The 14,066-nt window shown below is 44.3% G+C and overlaps 1 protein-coding gene across 1 annotated transcript in view; it reads left to right on the top strand.

Moving 5' to 3' along the window:
- Window positions 1-14,066, top strand: part of TRIO (trio Rho guanine nucleotide exchange factor) — a 3,555,343-nt gene that overhangs the window by 898,695 nt on the left and 2,642,582 nt on the right. Inside the window, 1 exon segment of the mRNA XM_077269474.1 lies at window positions 10,768-10,959. Coding sequence (XP_077125589.1) covers window positions 10,768-10,959 — 192 coding nt within the window.

Here is a 14,066-nt window from a genome sequence, read left to right as displayed (position 1 = left end):
GCCCTCCAGCGTGCCCTCACAGCATCTCGTTGGTGCCAGCTTCCAGTTGCTCTTCCAAAGCTGACCGATCACATGGCACTAAGGTAATGAATATGCACACATCTCCACTCCCATAGGCATGGAGGGAATATTGATTACCTTAATGAGCGGTGCCACGTGATCGCTCAGCACAGGAAGAGCAACTGGAAGCTGGCACCAATGAGATGCTGCGAGGGCACACTGGAGGGAGAGTAGGATGTTTTTGGGGTTTTTTTGTAATAGGAAGCATGCATACAAGGGCTGGAGAGGGGGAGCTGTTGTGAATTCCGTTCTCGAACTCCCTCCTGTGGTCATGAATGGTACTTCGGTGAGTTCTGTCCTTGGACTCCCTCTGGTGGCTGTGAGTGGAGCTGCTGGTTCTGAGATTCCTTCCCCAGCTGCCCTCGTTTAGGGCTAGGCTAGGATTCTCTATTTAACTCCACTCAGATCGTTACTCCATGCCAGCTGTCAATGTTCTAGTACTGGTTCAGATCTCTCCTGAATCTTTCTGAGGACCTGTCTACTCCAGCAAAAGCTAAGTTCCGGCTTGTTCATTTGTTACTTATGGTTTTTCTTGCTAAGTTCTAGTCCAGCTTGCTATCATGAAACTGCCTGGCTAGCTGCAAGCTCTGGGGGTGTAGAGTGGCACCACCGCACCGTGAGTTGGTGCGGGGATATTTTTTGCACACTCTGCGTGGTTTTTGTAGTTTGTTGTGTTGACCGCAAAGATCCCTTTTCTATCCTCAATCTGTTTAGTTAGACTGGCCTCTCTTTGGTAAAGCCTATTTCCTGTGTTTGTGATTTCCTCTTAACTCACAGTCAATACTTGTGGGTGTCTGCTTTTACCTTTGGGGAAATTTCTCTGAGGCAGGTGTGTTGTGAATTTGGTTTTTGGGCTCTCCCGGTGGTCACTGGTGGTACTGGACTTGTGTGCTTCACTTTCTCTGTTCACCTGTTTCCATCAGGATATGGGAGTATCCTATTTAGCCTTGCTGCTCAGTTATTCTAGTGCCGGCCATCAATGTAACCAGAGCCTTTCTGTTGCATGTTCCTGCTTCTAGACTACTATCAGCTAAGTTGGTCTCTTAGTCCTAAGTTTGTTTTGCATTTTTGTTCCAGTTCACAGTTATGTTATTTTTCTGTAGCTGGAAGCTCTTGTGGGCCGAAATTGCCACTCCGGTGTCATGAGTTGACACATGAGTCTTAAAGTAATTTCGGGATGGTATTTTAATAGGGTTTTCAGCTGACCGTGAAGTTCCCTATTGTATCTTCTTGCTATCTAGTTAGCGGACCTCGCTTTGCTGAACCTACCTTCATACTACGTATGTCTTTTCCTCTGAACTCACCGTCAATATATGTGGGGGGCTTCTGTCTCCTTTTTGGGGGAATTTCCCTAGAGGTAAGCCAGGTCTGTCTTTTCCTCTATTAGGGTTAGTTAGTCCTCCGGCTGGCGCTGGACATCTAGGGATAAAACGTAGGTACGTCACCCGGCCACTGTTAGTTGTGTGATAGGTTTAGCTCATGGTCAGCTCGAGATTCCATCACCCAAGAGCTGTTCTGTTATTTATGTTCTCTGACTTTCCCTTGCCATTGGGAACCATGACAGTATGGCCGGCCAAGGGTTAAAACCGTTGGCAGAAGAAAGGAGAGAAAAAGAAGTCTGCAGATTTTTTTTTTTCCTCTGAGCTTGCTTTTTAGTTTACTCAGTTGCATTTCTGCTCTAATTGCAGCCTTTGTCTCTCTCTCTCCTTCTAATCCTTGAATGGCTCTGATCTCACCTGATTAAAATGGATCCTCAGAGTGTGGCTACAGGTTTGAATAATCTTGCTATGAAGGTTCAAAATTTACAGGATTTTGTTATTCATGCTCCTATATCTGAACCTAGAATTCCTATACCAGAATTTTTCTCCGGGGATAGATCTCGTTTCCTGAATTTCAAAAATAATTGTAAATTATTTCTTTCCCTGAGATCTCGCTCCGCTGGAGATCCCGCACAGCAGGTTAAGATAGTAATTTCCTTGCTGCGGGGTGACCCTCAAAACTGGGCATTTGCATTGGCACCCAGGGATCCTGCGTTGCTCAATGTGGATGCGTTTTTTCTGGCTTTGGGGTTGCTTTATGAGGAACCTAACTTAGAGATTCAGGCTGAAAAAGCCTTGATGGCCCTATCTCAAGGGCAAGATGAAGCTGAAATATACTGCCAAAAATTTCGTAAATGGTCTGTGCTTACTCAGTGGAATGAGTGCGCCCTGGCGGCGAATTTCAGAGAGGGTCTCTCTGATGCCATTAAAGATGTTATGGTAGGGTTCCCTGCACCTACAGGTCTGAATGAGTCCATGACAATGGCTATTCAGATTGATCGGCGTTTGCGGGAGCGCAAACCTGTGCACCATTTGGCGGTGTCTTCTGAGAAGGCTCCAGAAAATATGCAATGTGATAGAATTCTGTCCAGAAGCGAACGGCAGAATTTTAGGCGAAAAAATGGGTTGTGCTTCTATTGTGGTGATTCAACTCATGTTATATCAGCATGCTCTAAACGTACAAAAAAGGTTGATAAGTCTATTTCAATTGGCACTTTACAGTCTAAGTTTATTCTGTCTGTGACCTTGATTTGTTCTTTATCGTCAATTACCGAGGATGCCTATGTCGACTCTGGCGCCGCTTTGAGTCTAATGGATTGGTCCTTTGCCAGGCGCTGTGGGTTTGATCTAGAGCCTCTGGAAGTTCCTATACCTCTGAAGGGTATTGACTCTACACCATTGGCTAGTAATAAACCACAATACTGGACACAAGTGACTATGCGTATGAATCCAGACCATCAGGAGATGATTCGCTTCCTTGTGTTGTACAATCTACATGACGTTTTGGTGCTCGGATTACCATGGTTACAATCTCATAACCCAGTCCTTGACTGGAAAGCAATGTCTGTGTTAAGCTGGGGATGTCAGGGGGCTCATGGGGACGTACCTTTGGTTTCCATTTCGTCATCTATTCCCTCTGAGATTCCGGAATTTTTATCTGATTATCGTGATGTTTTTGAGGAGCCTAAGCTTGGTTCACTACCTCCTCACAGAGATTGCGATTGTGCCATAGATCTGATTCCGGGCAGTAAATTTCCAAAGGGTCGTTTATTTAATCTATCTATACCTGAACATGCTGCTATGCGAGAATATATTAAGGAGTCCCTGGAAAAGGGACATATTCGTCCTTCTTCATCTCCCTTAGGAGCCGGTTTTTTCTTTGTATCCAAAAAAGATGGCTCTTTGAGGCCGTGTATTGATTATCGACTCTTGAATAAAATTACAGTCAAATATCAGTATCCTCTGCCACTGCTTACTGATTTGTTTGCTCGAATAAAAGGGGCTAAGTGGTTCTCTAAGATTGATCTCCGTGGGGCGTATCATTTGGTGCAAATTAAGCAGGGGGATGAGTGGAAAACCGCATTTAATACGCCCGAGGGCCATTTTGAGTATTTAGTAATACCTTTTGGTCTTTCAAATGCCCCTTCAGTCTTTCAGTCCTTTATGCATGACATTTTCCGTGAATATTTGGATAAATTTATGATCGTGTATCTGGATGATGTTTTGATTTTTTTGGATGACTGGGATTCTCATGTCCAACAGGTCAGGAGGGTTTTTCAGGTTTTGCGGGCTAATTCCTTGTGTGTCATGGGTTCTAAGTGTATTTTTGGGGTTCAAAAGATTTCTTTTTTGGGGTACATTTTTTCCCCCTCTTCCATTGAGATGGATCCTGTCAAGGTTCGGGCTATTTGTGATTGGACGCAACCTTCTTCTCTTAAGAGCCTTCAGAAATTTTTGGGCTTTGCTAATTTTTATCGTCGATTTATAACTGGTTTTTCTGATGTTGCTAAACCTTTGACTGATTTGACCAAAAAGGGTGCTGATGTTGCTGATTGGTCCCCTGCTGCTGTGGAGGCCTTTCGGGAGCTTAAGCGCCGCTTTTCTTCCGCCCCTGTGTTGCGTCAGCCTGATGTTACTCTTCTTTTTCAGCTTGAGGTTGATGCTTCCGAGATCGGAGCTGGGGCGGTCTTGTCACAGAAAAGTTCCGACTGCTCCGTGATGAGACCTTGTGCGTTCTTTTCACGAAAATTTTCGCCCGCCGAGCGAAATTATGATATTGGTAATCGGGAGCTTTTGGCTATGAAGTGGGCTTTTGAGGAGTGGCGTCATTGGCTTGAGGGGGCTAGACATCAGGTGGTGGTATTGACCGATCACAAGAATTTTATTTATCTTGAGTCTGCCAGGCGCCTGAATCCTAGACAGGCGCGCTGGTCGTTGTTTTTCTCTCGGTTTAATTTTGTGGTCTCATACTTACCAGGTTCTAAAAATGTGAAGGCGGATGCCCTTTCTAGGAGTTTTGAGCCTGATTCCCCTGGTGATTCTGAACCTACAGGTATCCTTAAGGATGGGGTGATATTATCTGCTGTTTCCCCAGACCTGCGACGGGCTTTGCAGGAGTTTCAGGCGGATAGACCTGATCGTTGCCCGCCTGGTAGACTGTTTGTTCCTGATGATTGGAACAGTAGAGTCATCTCGGAGGTTCATTCTTCTGTGTTGGCAGGTCATCCCGGGATCTTTGGTACCAGGGATTTGGTGGCTAGGTCCTTCTGGTGGCCTTCCCTGTCTCGAGATGTACGAGTTTTTGTGCAGTCTTGTGATGTTTGTGCTCGGGCCAAACCTTGTTGTTCTCGGGCCAGCGGACTGTTGTTATCTTTGCCTATTCCGAAGAGGGCTTGGACTCACATCTCTATGGATTTTATTTCTGATCTCCCTGTTTCTCAGAAAATGTCTGTCATCTGGGTGGTGTGTGACCGTTTTTCAAAGATGGTCCATTTGGTGCCCTTGCCTAAGTTGCCTTCCTCATCCGAGTTGGTTCCTCTGTTTTTTCAAAATGTGGTTCGCTTGCATGGTATTCCGGAGAATATCGTTTCTGACAGGGGGACCCAGTTCGTGTCTAGATTTTGGCGGGCGTTCTGTGCTAGGATGGGCATTGATTTGTCTTTTTCATCTGCGTTCCATCCTCAGACTAATGGCCAGACTGAGCGAACTAATCAGACCTTGGAGACTTATTTGAGGTGTTTTGTGTCTGCGGATCAGGATGACTGGGTTGCCTTTTTGCCGTTGGCGGAGTTTGCCCTCAATAATCGGGCTAGTTCTGCCACTTTGGTTTCTCCTTTCTTTTGCAATTCGGGGTTTCATCCTCGTTTTTCTTCTGGTCAGGTGGAGTCTTCGGATTGTCCTGGAGTGGATACTGTGGTGGATAGGGTGCATCGGATTTGGGGACAGGTGGTGGACAATTTGGAGTTGTCCCAGGAGAAGACTCGGCATTTTGCTAACCGCCGTCGTCGTGTTGGTCCTCGTCTTCGTGTTGGGGACTTGGTGTGGTTGTCTTCTCGTTTTGTCCCTATGAGGGTTTCTTCTCCTAAGTTTAAGCCTCGGTTCATCGGCCCGTATAAGATTTTGGAGATTCTTAACCCCGTGTCCTTTCGATTTGACCTCCCAGCATCTTTTTCTATCCATAATGTCTTCCATTGGTCATTATTGCGCAGGTATGAGGTACCGGTTGTGCCTTCCGTTGAGCCTCCCGCTCCGGTGTTGGTTGAGGGTGAATTGGAGTACGTTGTGGAGAAGATCTTGGACTCCCGTGTTTCCAGACGGAAACTTCTGTATCTGGTCAAGTGGAAGGGCTACGGTCAAGAGGATAATTCTTGGGTGACAGCCTCTGATGTTCATGCCTCTGATTTGGTCCGTGCCTTTCATAGGGCTCATCCTGATCGCCCTGGTGGTTCTTGTGAGGGTTCGGTGCCCCCTCCTTGAGGGGGGGGGGGGGGAACTGTTGTGAATTTGGTTTTTGGGCTCCCCCGGTGGTCACTGGTGGTACTGGACTTGTGTGCTTCACTTTCTCTGTTCACCTGTTTCCATCAGGATATGGGTGTACCCTATTTAGCCTTGCTGCTCAGTTATTCTAGTGCCGGCCATCAATGTAACCAGAGCCTTTCTGTTGCATGTTCCTGCTTCTAGACTACTATCAGCTAAGTTGGACTCTTAGTCCTAAGTTTGTTTTGCATTTTTGTTCCAGTTCACAGTTATGTTATTTTTCTGTAGCTGGAAGCTCTTGTGGGCCGAAATTGCCACTCCGGTGTCATGAGTTGACACATGAGTCTTAAAGTAATTTCGGGATGGTATTTTAATAGGGTTTTCAGCTGACCGTGAAGTTCCCTATTGTATCTTCTTGCTATCTAGTAAGCGGACCTCGCTTTGCTGAACCTACCTTCATACTGCGTATGTCTTTTCAATATATGTGGGGGGCTTCTGTCTCCTTTTTGGGGGAATTTCCCTAGAGGTAAGCCAGGTCTGTATTTTCCTCTATTAGGGTTAGTTAGTCCTCCGGCTGGCGCTAGGCGTCTAGGGATAAAACGTAGGTACGCCACCCGGCCACTGTTAGTTGTGTGGTAGGTTTAGCTCACGGTCAGCTCGAGATTCCATCACCCAAGAGCTAGTCTGTTGTTTAAGTTCTCTGACGTTCCCTTGCCATTGGGAACCATGCAGTTAATATAGTTTTGTTTTAGAGTGGCTTTTTCAATTACATTTTTTTTCTCTGCATTACATTAGGTAAGCACTAGAAGCCTGTAAATGCTTTAGGCTACGTTCACATTTGCGTCTTTGGGTGCAGCGTCATCAACGGATAGCGACGCATGCGTCATGTGCCCCCTATCTTTAACATGGGAGCGCATGGACATGCGCCGGTATGCGTTGTCATGCGTTGTATGACACATGCATTTTTTTGGCGCACCAGACAGGGCACGGACGACGCTACAGGTTGCAGTTTTGATGCGTCACAATTCCGAGGAAAAAGCGCATGCAATGCACCTGCGTCGTAAATGCACCAAAAAAACCACATTAGTGTCTATGAACAACGCATAGGGCGCAGTTGCCTGCGTTGAGACGCATTTTTTTATGCATGCACCTTTTGACTTAATGTATTTTTTGGGGGGCGTTTTGGATCTTCAATTGTATAGGACAACACATGCGTCAAAAAACGCTGCGTTGTGTATGCGTTTGACATGCATTGTGCGTTGCGTCGACGCTGCGCCCAACAACGCAAATGTTAACGTAGCCTTAGCCTCCTTCACCCGTCCCTGTGATTGCAGTACTGTAGAGATCCGTGGTCTGGCAAGTGTGCCATCTATGTATATGTGTGTGACATCCGTGTGTCTGTGTGCTGTAAGTAACATGTATGGAATGCAATGCCGCATAGAAATTAGAGAATGTTAGATATTAAAGATATTCAAAGATGGAGATAAATAGTGATAAGGAACAGGATAGATAGATTAATAGATGGATAGAAAGAAATATGCCCATGAACTACGTATATAATCGGTGCTTTGTATGTCGCGACTCATATTTGGAGTCATGACAGCTCTGGTTCTGCTTTAATTTAAACATGGTTTGTACTTTTGAGCCAGCAAAGGTTAATGTCAGTTTCCTTCCTGGCAGCTGCTGTGTTGCTGGTCAGCTGATGTAGGTGGTGACCACTCCCACCATCCTTTAAATAGTCACATGAGGCATAAGCTGACTGTTGGTAATAGAGTTTGTCTCTGAAGACCAGCCTAGGAGTTTGGCTCTCTGGTGCCAAGCAGTGTATGAGCTGCTTCGGTGCAGTTTGAGTTCCTGGCAAGCAGAGGCTTTTCCTCGCCTGATACTGACCCTCACAGATGAGGTAACGGAGCTGCGGTCTCAGGTGCTGCAGCAGCTCCAGCAGGTGTATTGGTTCTTGGTCTCTGCTCATGTCCAGGCTCAATCGGAAACCCAAAATATCTCTCCCTGACAGGTTTTCTGGAGACAGATACATTTATTGAATTCAAAGAAACCTGTTAATTATACTTCAAGCTTTGTCCTCGTTCTTCCGGGAGTAAGGAGCAGCGTAAGGGGATTATAGTCCCCTTTCTCAAGGGTTATCTCCAATCCTGAGTCTTCTCCCTTCTAACCGATTCACCATCTCCGCAGTCGGTGTAAGAGTTTTTTGTGGCATTGGCGCTGGTGTATGAGAATCCTAATGGTGTCTCCCTGGCTGAGTCTCGACTCTATAAGATCAAACAGGGGGGCTGGCCGGCTTAGGAGTACTTCTCAAAGATTCAGAGATGGGCCACTGACACTCAGTTGAATGACCCTACTCTGGAGCCATTTTGTCAGGGTCTGTCAGCTAGGCTTCAAGATACTCTGGTGCAGTATGCTACTCCTGGGTTATTGGAGTCGATAGAGGCCTCAGGGAGAGACATACTCCGAATCTACCCCCTGTTGTTCTTTATAGGGTGGAGGACACACTGGTGCAGACGGACGAACCTAAGCCGGTGGGAGGAGAATCTTCTCAAACTGGGTTGCCTGCTGTTCATCGTGGGACTGGGGCATGTTTCTACTGTGGTTATATGAATCATTACATTAATGTCTGCCCATCTTATGGTCTCGGCCGTCCTTCTCGAATCTACCCTTTTTCCAGTGGAGGCAGCTAAGGTGCTACCAGAGAATAGGGTAAAGATTCAACCCTCACCCCAAGAACACCCTGAGTCTATGGGTCATCCCAGGAATAGGGATCAGGGGAGGGTGGGGGTTGCCCCTACATATAGTGAGGGTATGAGTTTGGTGACACGGGGGGATGCCGTTGTCTGTTCCTCAAGGAGATTATCGTCTGTTGGCAAACACACTCATTGAAACGTTCAAATCTGGACCTGTGTGTGAATGAGTAAGTTTGGGTGTCCACTAAAAACATCAAGTGGAAGTATTTCTCTTGGATCTGGAGTACTAGGGCTGTATCTGTTGTCAGCCATTCTCAGCTTTAGGACCTTCCAGTTAGAGTTACCCTCAGTAGTGCAGGCACATAACGTATTCCCCAGGTCATCGCTCTGGAGATTCGTTGTGCCTCTGGAGCCTATGGTTTTTCCGTCACCATCGTGCTGTGTTTGCCATAAACCTGAGGATCAGGTGACTGCGGGGTGAATCCTAGTGGGTTGAGGCAGCCTCACCCATACATCATTACTGGTGTAGTCTGGTGTTAAGGGTCTAGAGGCCCCTCATTAAAGGGGGTACTTTCACAACTCAGTTTTGGAGTCATGATATCCCTGGTTCTGCTTTGATTTAAACATGGTTTTTATTTTTTGGCCAGCAAGAGTTAATGTTTCCTCGCTGGCACTTGCTGTGTTGCTGTTCAGCTGATGTCGGTGGTGACCACTCCCACCATCCTTTAAATAGTAACATGACACATCAGTTGACTGTTGTAATAGAGTTTTTCTCTGAAGACCAGCCTAGGAATTTGGAGCTCTCTGGTGCCAGCAGTGTATCAGCTGCTTCGGTGGAGTTTGAGGTCCTAGTTCTATATCATCTGCTGTGTGCAGCTTTGCAGCAGAGGCTTGAGCTAAGTTTTCATTGTTCATTTCCGTGTCTGTCTCGTGCTTGTCACTACCCCCTGTGTTGATACCATCTGCAGTGGTGAGTCTAGCGTCTTTGCCAGCCAGTGCACTAGCCAGGGCATAGTGAGGTGAGAGCTAGGGACTAGGCTTGTGACTGCAGTGGGGGGAATGACCCGCATAGGGCATTAGGGGAGCTTAGGGATAGTCTCAGATTGTTGTTAGGAGGTGCTGCTTCTGTCGCTCTATACTGTTAGGACCTTCCTCTCCCTTTTTCCATCATGTAGTTTGTGTATTGTGCTGTCTGCCTGACTTTCCCATCCTGAGCATGACATTGTGTGCTTTTTTTCCTGTACTATTTACTGTAATATTTTTTTTTTCTTTTTTAAAAAAAGCAGCCTGGGATACCCTGTAGCCCTAAAGGTTCCAAAGGTTCCCAGGCTATTAATAAAAGCTCACTGCTGTTTGCTTAGCCTTTACTGGTTAGTTTAGGGGGGACCCAAGAAAAAAAAATGACATAGGGTCCCTCTATAATTACTAACCAGCAAAAATTAAACAGATTGCTGTGAGTGGATATTAATTGCTTGGTAATGGGCCATGGATACTGTCCCCCATACCAGTCTAAAAAATCAGCCCTTTGCCACCACAAAAACGGTGCAGCTGTAAAGTGCTCCAAATGTGGCACTTTGCCTCACTCTCTGGCCCTGGTGCGGTGGCAAGTGTGGTAATATTTGTGGTGTTCATGTCAGCTTTGTCATCAGACATCAAGCCCAGAGGTTAGTATTAAGACACCCCCATTACTAACCTCGTAGTGTAAATTGAATAAAGACACACACAGAAAAAAGTTCTTTATTTGAAACAAAAAACTACACACCCTATTTTATTCACTTATTGTAAAATTAAACATATTAAATCACAGTATACCTCACCTGTTTGCAGATAATCCATTTATCTCATGAAAAGCCCATTTCAGCTTCATCTGTATGCATTGCTGAGTGGTGGCGTGATGCAACTGCTCAGCTGTGCATCCTGGAGACACTGAGCACCACATAAGAATGGAGCTTTGGTGACCAGCAGAGACGTTGTTGAGGTTACTGCCGGTCAAAGGCTGTGATCCCTACAGTCAGCTCTGGGTGAAACAGCCTATGAACTGCGGTAACCTTAATGACGTAGCTACAAGCGGTGACTTAAAATCCTTGTGAAAAATGTACATGTGTTCACCACCATTGAATACAATGAATGTGCGTGTGTCCATATTTGAGATTCTTAAAAGCGGGTGGGTGAAGGGGGCCTTATGTTATTTTCTAACCCTATCTTTTCCATTTCAGAAAACACATCAGAGTGCATTGCAGGTGCAGCAGAAAGCTGAGGCTATGCTTCAAACTAATCATTATGATATGGATATGATTAGGGATTGTGCTGAAAAAGTAGCCTCACACTGGCAACAGTTGATGTTGAAAATGGAAGATCGTTTGAAACTTGTGAATGCCTCTGTAGCTTTTTATAAAACTTCAGAGCAGGTATGTAATTCAAAAATCAAAAATAAATAAATAAATATAACTGATCATTTGATTGCACTGATGAGGCTTCCATGTATGTAACCCATCTGTATGGCCTAAGAAGAAAAACGCACAGGGTTTCCCAAAGACTAATGTTTCACTTTTCAAGTTATAAACCAAAACCTCAAAATAGGTGCACCACACAGAACCTTACCCTGTGTTTTTTATGTCATATTTAAAAATATACAAAGACAAGACTAAATTGAAATGGTAATTTGAACTTGACCTAAAGTACATTCTGTCCACTACTGCTTGCTAGGAATCTGTTCATTACATGTTACGCAATTTAGAACATTGTGCACAGTTTCTATGTTTATATTTTTTTAAACAGCTAAATTTTACCTTCATAATCTTTAGTTTTGTTTCACACCACATTTTTGTAATCTTTAAAGGTATTGTCAGCTACTTTTATATTTATGAACTATCCCTATCGTAGGCCATCAATACCAAGTTGGTGCAGGTGCAAGGTGCCAGCTGCAGAGCAAAACATAGCTTGGTCAACTGTACAGTGACTGTGGTCGGGAATTGCACATTCTCCCATATTTGAATAAGTAGAAGTGGATCTTCAGGACCCCTCTCCGACCACTATAGTGTGCAGAGCTGTGCTGTTCCACTCTGTAGCTGATAACATCCAGCCGGTGGCATTAGGATGCTAGGTGTCGCACCCTCACAAAACTGATTTTGATGACATATCCTAAGGGCATGTACAGACATCCCTGTGTTTTCTCGTCAAAGAAAATCTGTTTGATTCTGCCAGATGTGAGCATAGTGTGATCTGATTCTCTCAAAAATTCTCCATTCTGTCATTCTGTAGAAATCAAACTGCACTCAGATGTCAGTCTGAGGAAAAAATCTGATGTGCACGGCCCCATAGCATATCATTGGTCCAAGTGTGATCCAATGTTTTGTCGGACTGCACTTGTACCCGATAGAGGTCATGTGCACAAGCCTCAAGGAAAAGTCATCAATATAAAACTAGTGGAAAACCCCTTTAACCCCTTAGTGACAGAGACAATTTGGTACTTAATGACCCAGACAATTTTACAATTTTTGCAATTCTGACCACTGTCACTTTATGAGGTTATAACTCTGGAACGCTTTAACAGATCCCGCTGATTCTGAGATTTTTCGTGACACATTGTACGTCATGTTAGTGGTAACATTTCTTCGATATTACTTGCGATTATTTATGAAAAAAATGGAAATATGGCGAAAATGTTTAAAATTTTGCAATTTTCAAACTTTGAATTTTTATGCCCTTTAATCAGAGATATATGTCCCACATGTCTACTTTACATCAGCACAATTTTGGAAACATTTTTTTTTTTTTGTTAGGAAGTTATAAGGGTTAAAAGTTGACCAGCGATTTCTCATTTTTACAACAAAATTTACAAAACCATTTTTTTTAGGGACCGTCTCACATTTAAAGTCACTTTGAGGAGTGTACATGACAGAAAATACCCAAACTTGACACCATTCTAAAAACTACACCCCTCAAGGTGCTCAAAACCACATTCAAGAAGTTTATTAACCCTTTACTTCGTTCACAGGATCTGAAACAATGTGGAAGGAAAAAATGAACATTTAACTCTTTTTTGCAAACATTTTACTTCAGAACCATTTTTTTTTTTATTTTCACAAGTGTAAAAAGAGAAAATAAAGAACAAAATTTGTTGTGCAATTTCTTCTGAATCCGCCGATAGCCCATATGTTGGGGTAAACCACTGTTTGGGCACACGGCAGGGCTTGGAAGAGAAGGAGCACCGTTTGACTTTTTCAATGCAGAATTGGCTGGAATTGAGATTGGATGCCATGTCACGTTTGGAGAGCCCCTGATGTGCCTAAACAGTGGAAATCCCCCACAAGTGAAACCATTTTGGAAACTAAGACCCCTTAAGGAACTTATCTAGATGTGTGGTGAGCACTTTGAATCCCCAAGTGATTCACAGAACGTAGAGCCGTGAAAATAAAAAATCAAATTTTTTACACAAAAATTATCTTTTCACCCACAAATTTTTATTTTCACAAGGGTAACAGGAGAAATTAGACCCCAAAAGTTGTTGTGCAATTTATCCTGAGAACGCCGATACCCCATATGTGGAGGTAAACCACAGTTTGGGTGCATGGCAGAGCTTGGAAGAGAAGGAGTTTTTCCAATGCTGGAATTGAGATTGGATGCCATGTTGCGTTTGGAGAACCCCTGATGTGCCTAAACAGTGGAAACCCTCCACAAGTGACCCCATTTTGGAAACTAGACCCATTACGGAACTTATCTAGATGTGTGGTGAGCACTTTGAACCCCTAAGTGCTTCACAGAAATGTATAACGTAGAGCCGTGAAAATAAAAAAAAAAAACATTTTTTTTTCCTCAAAAATGATTTTTTAGCTCACAATTTTTTATTTTCTCAAGGGTAACAGGAGACATTGGACCCCAAAATTTGTTGTCCAGTTTGTCCTGAGTACGCTGATACCCCACTGTTTGGGCACACATCGGGGCTTGGAAGGGAAGTAGTGACGTTTTAAAATGGAGACTTTGATGGAATGGTCTGTGGGCGTCATGTTGCATTTGCAGAGCTCCTGATGTACCTAAACAGTAGAAACCCCCCACAAGTGACCCCATTTTGGAAACTAGACCCCCAAAGAGCTTAACTAGTTGTGTGGTGAGCACTATGAACCCCCAACTGCTTCACAGAAGTTTATAATGTAGAGCCATGAAAATAAAAAATCATATTTTTTCCACAAAGATGAACTTTTCACCCGCAAATTTTACTTTCACAAGGGTAACAGGAGAAATTGGACCCCAAAATTTATTGTGAACTTTATGCTGAGTGTGCTGCTACCCCATATGTGGGGGGACCACTGTTTGGGCGCATGGCAGAGCTCGGAAGGGGGCTGGAGCACCATTTTGGAATGCAGACTTTGATAGTCGTGAAAATATTTTTTTTCCCACAAAAATGATTTTTTTAGCAGCCAATTTTTTATTTTCCCAAGGGTAACAGGAGAAATTGGACCCCAAAAGTTGTTGTGCAATTTGTCCTGAGTACGCTGATACCCCATATGTGGGGGGA

The sequence above is a fragment of the Ranitomeya variabilis genome, chromosome 6 (genome assembly GCF_051348905.1).
Source record: "Ranitomeya variabilis isolate aRanVar5 chromosome 6, aRanVar5.hap1, whole genome shotgun sequence".
NCBI classification, from domain to species: Eukaryota; Metazoa; Chordata; class Amphibia; order Anura; family Dendrobatidae; genus Ranitomeya; species Ranitomeya variabilis.
This window is presented reverse-complemented; position numbering and strand designations above follow the sequence as displayed.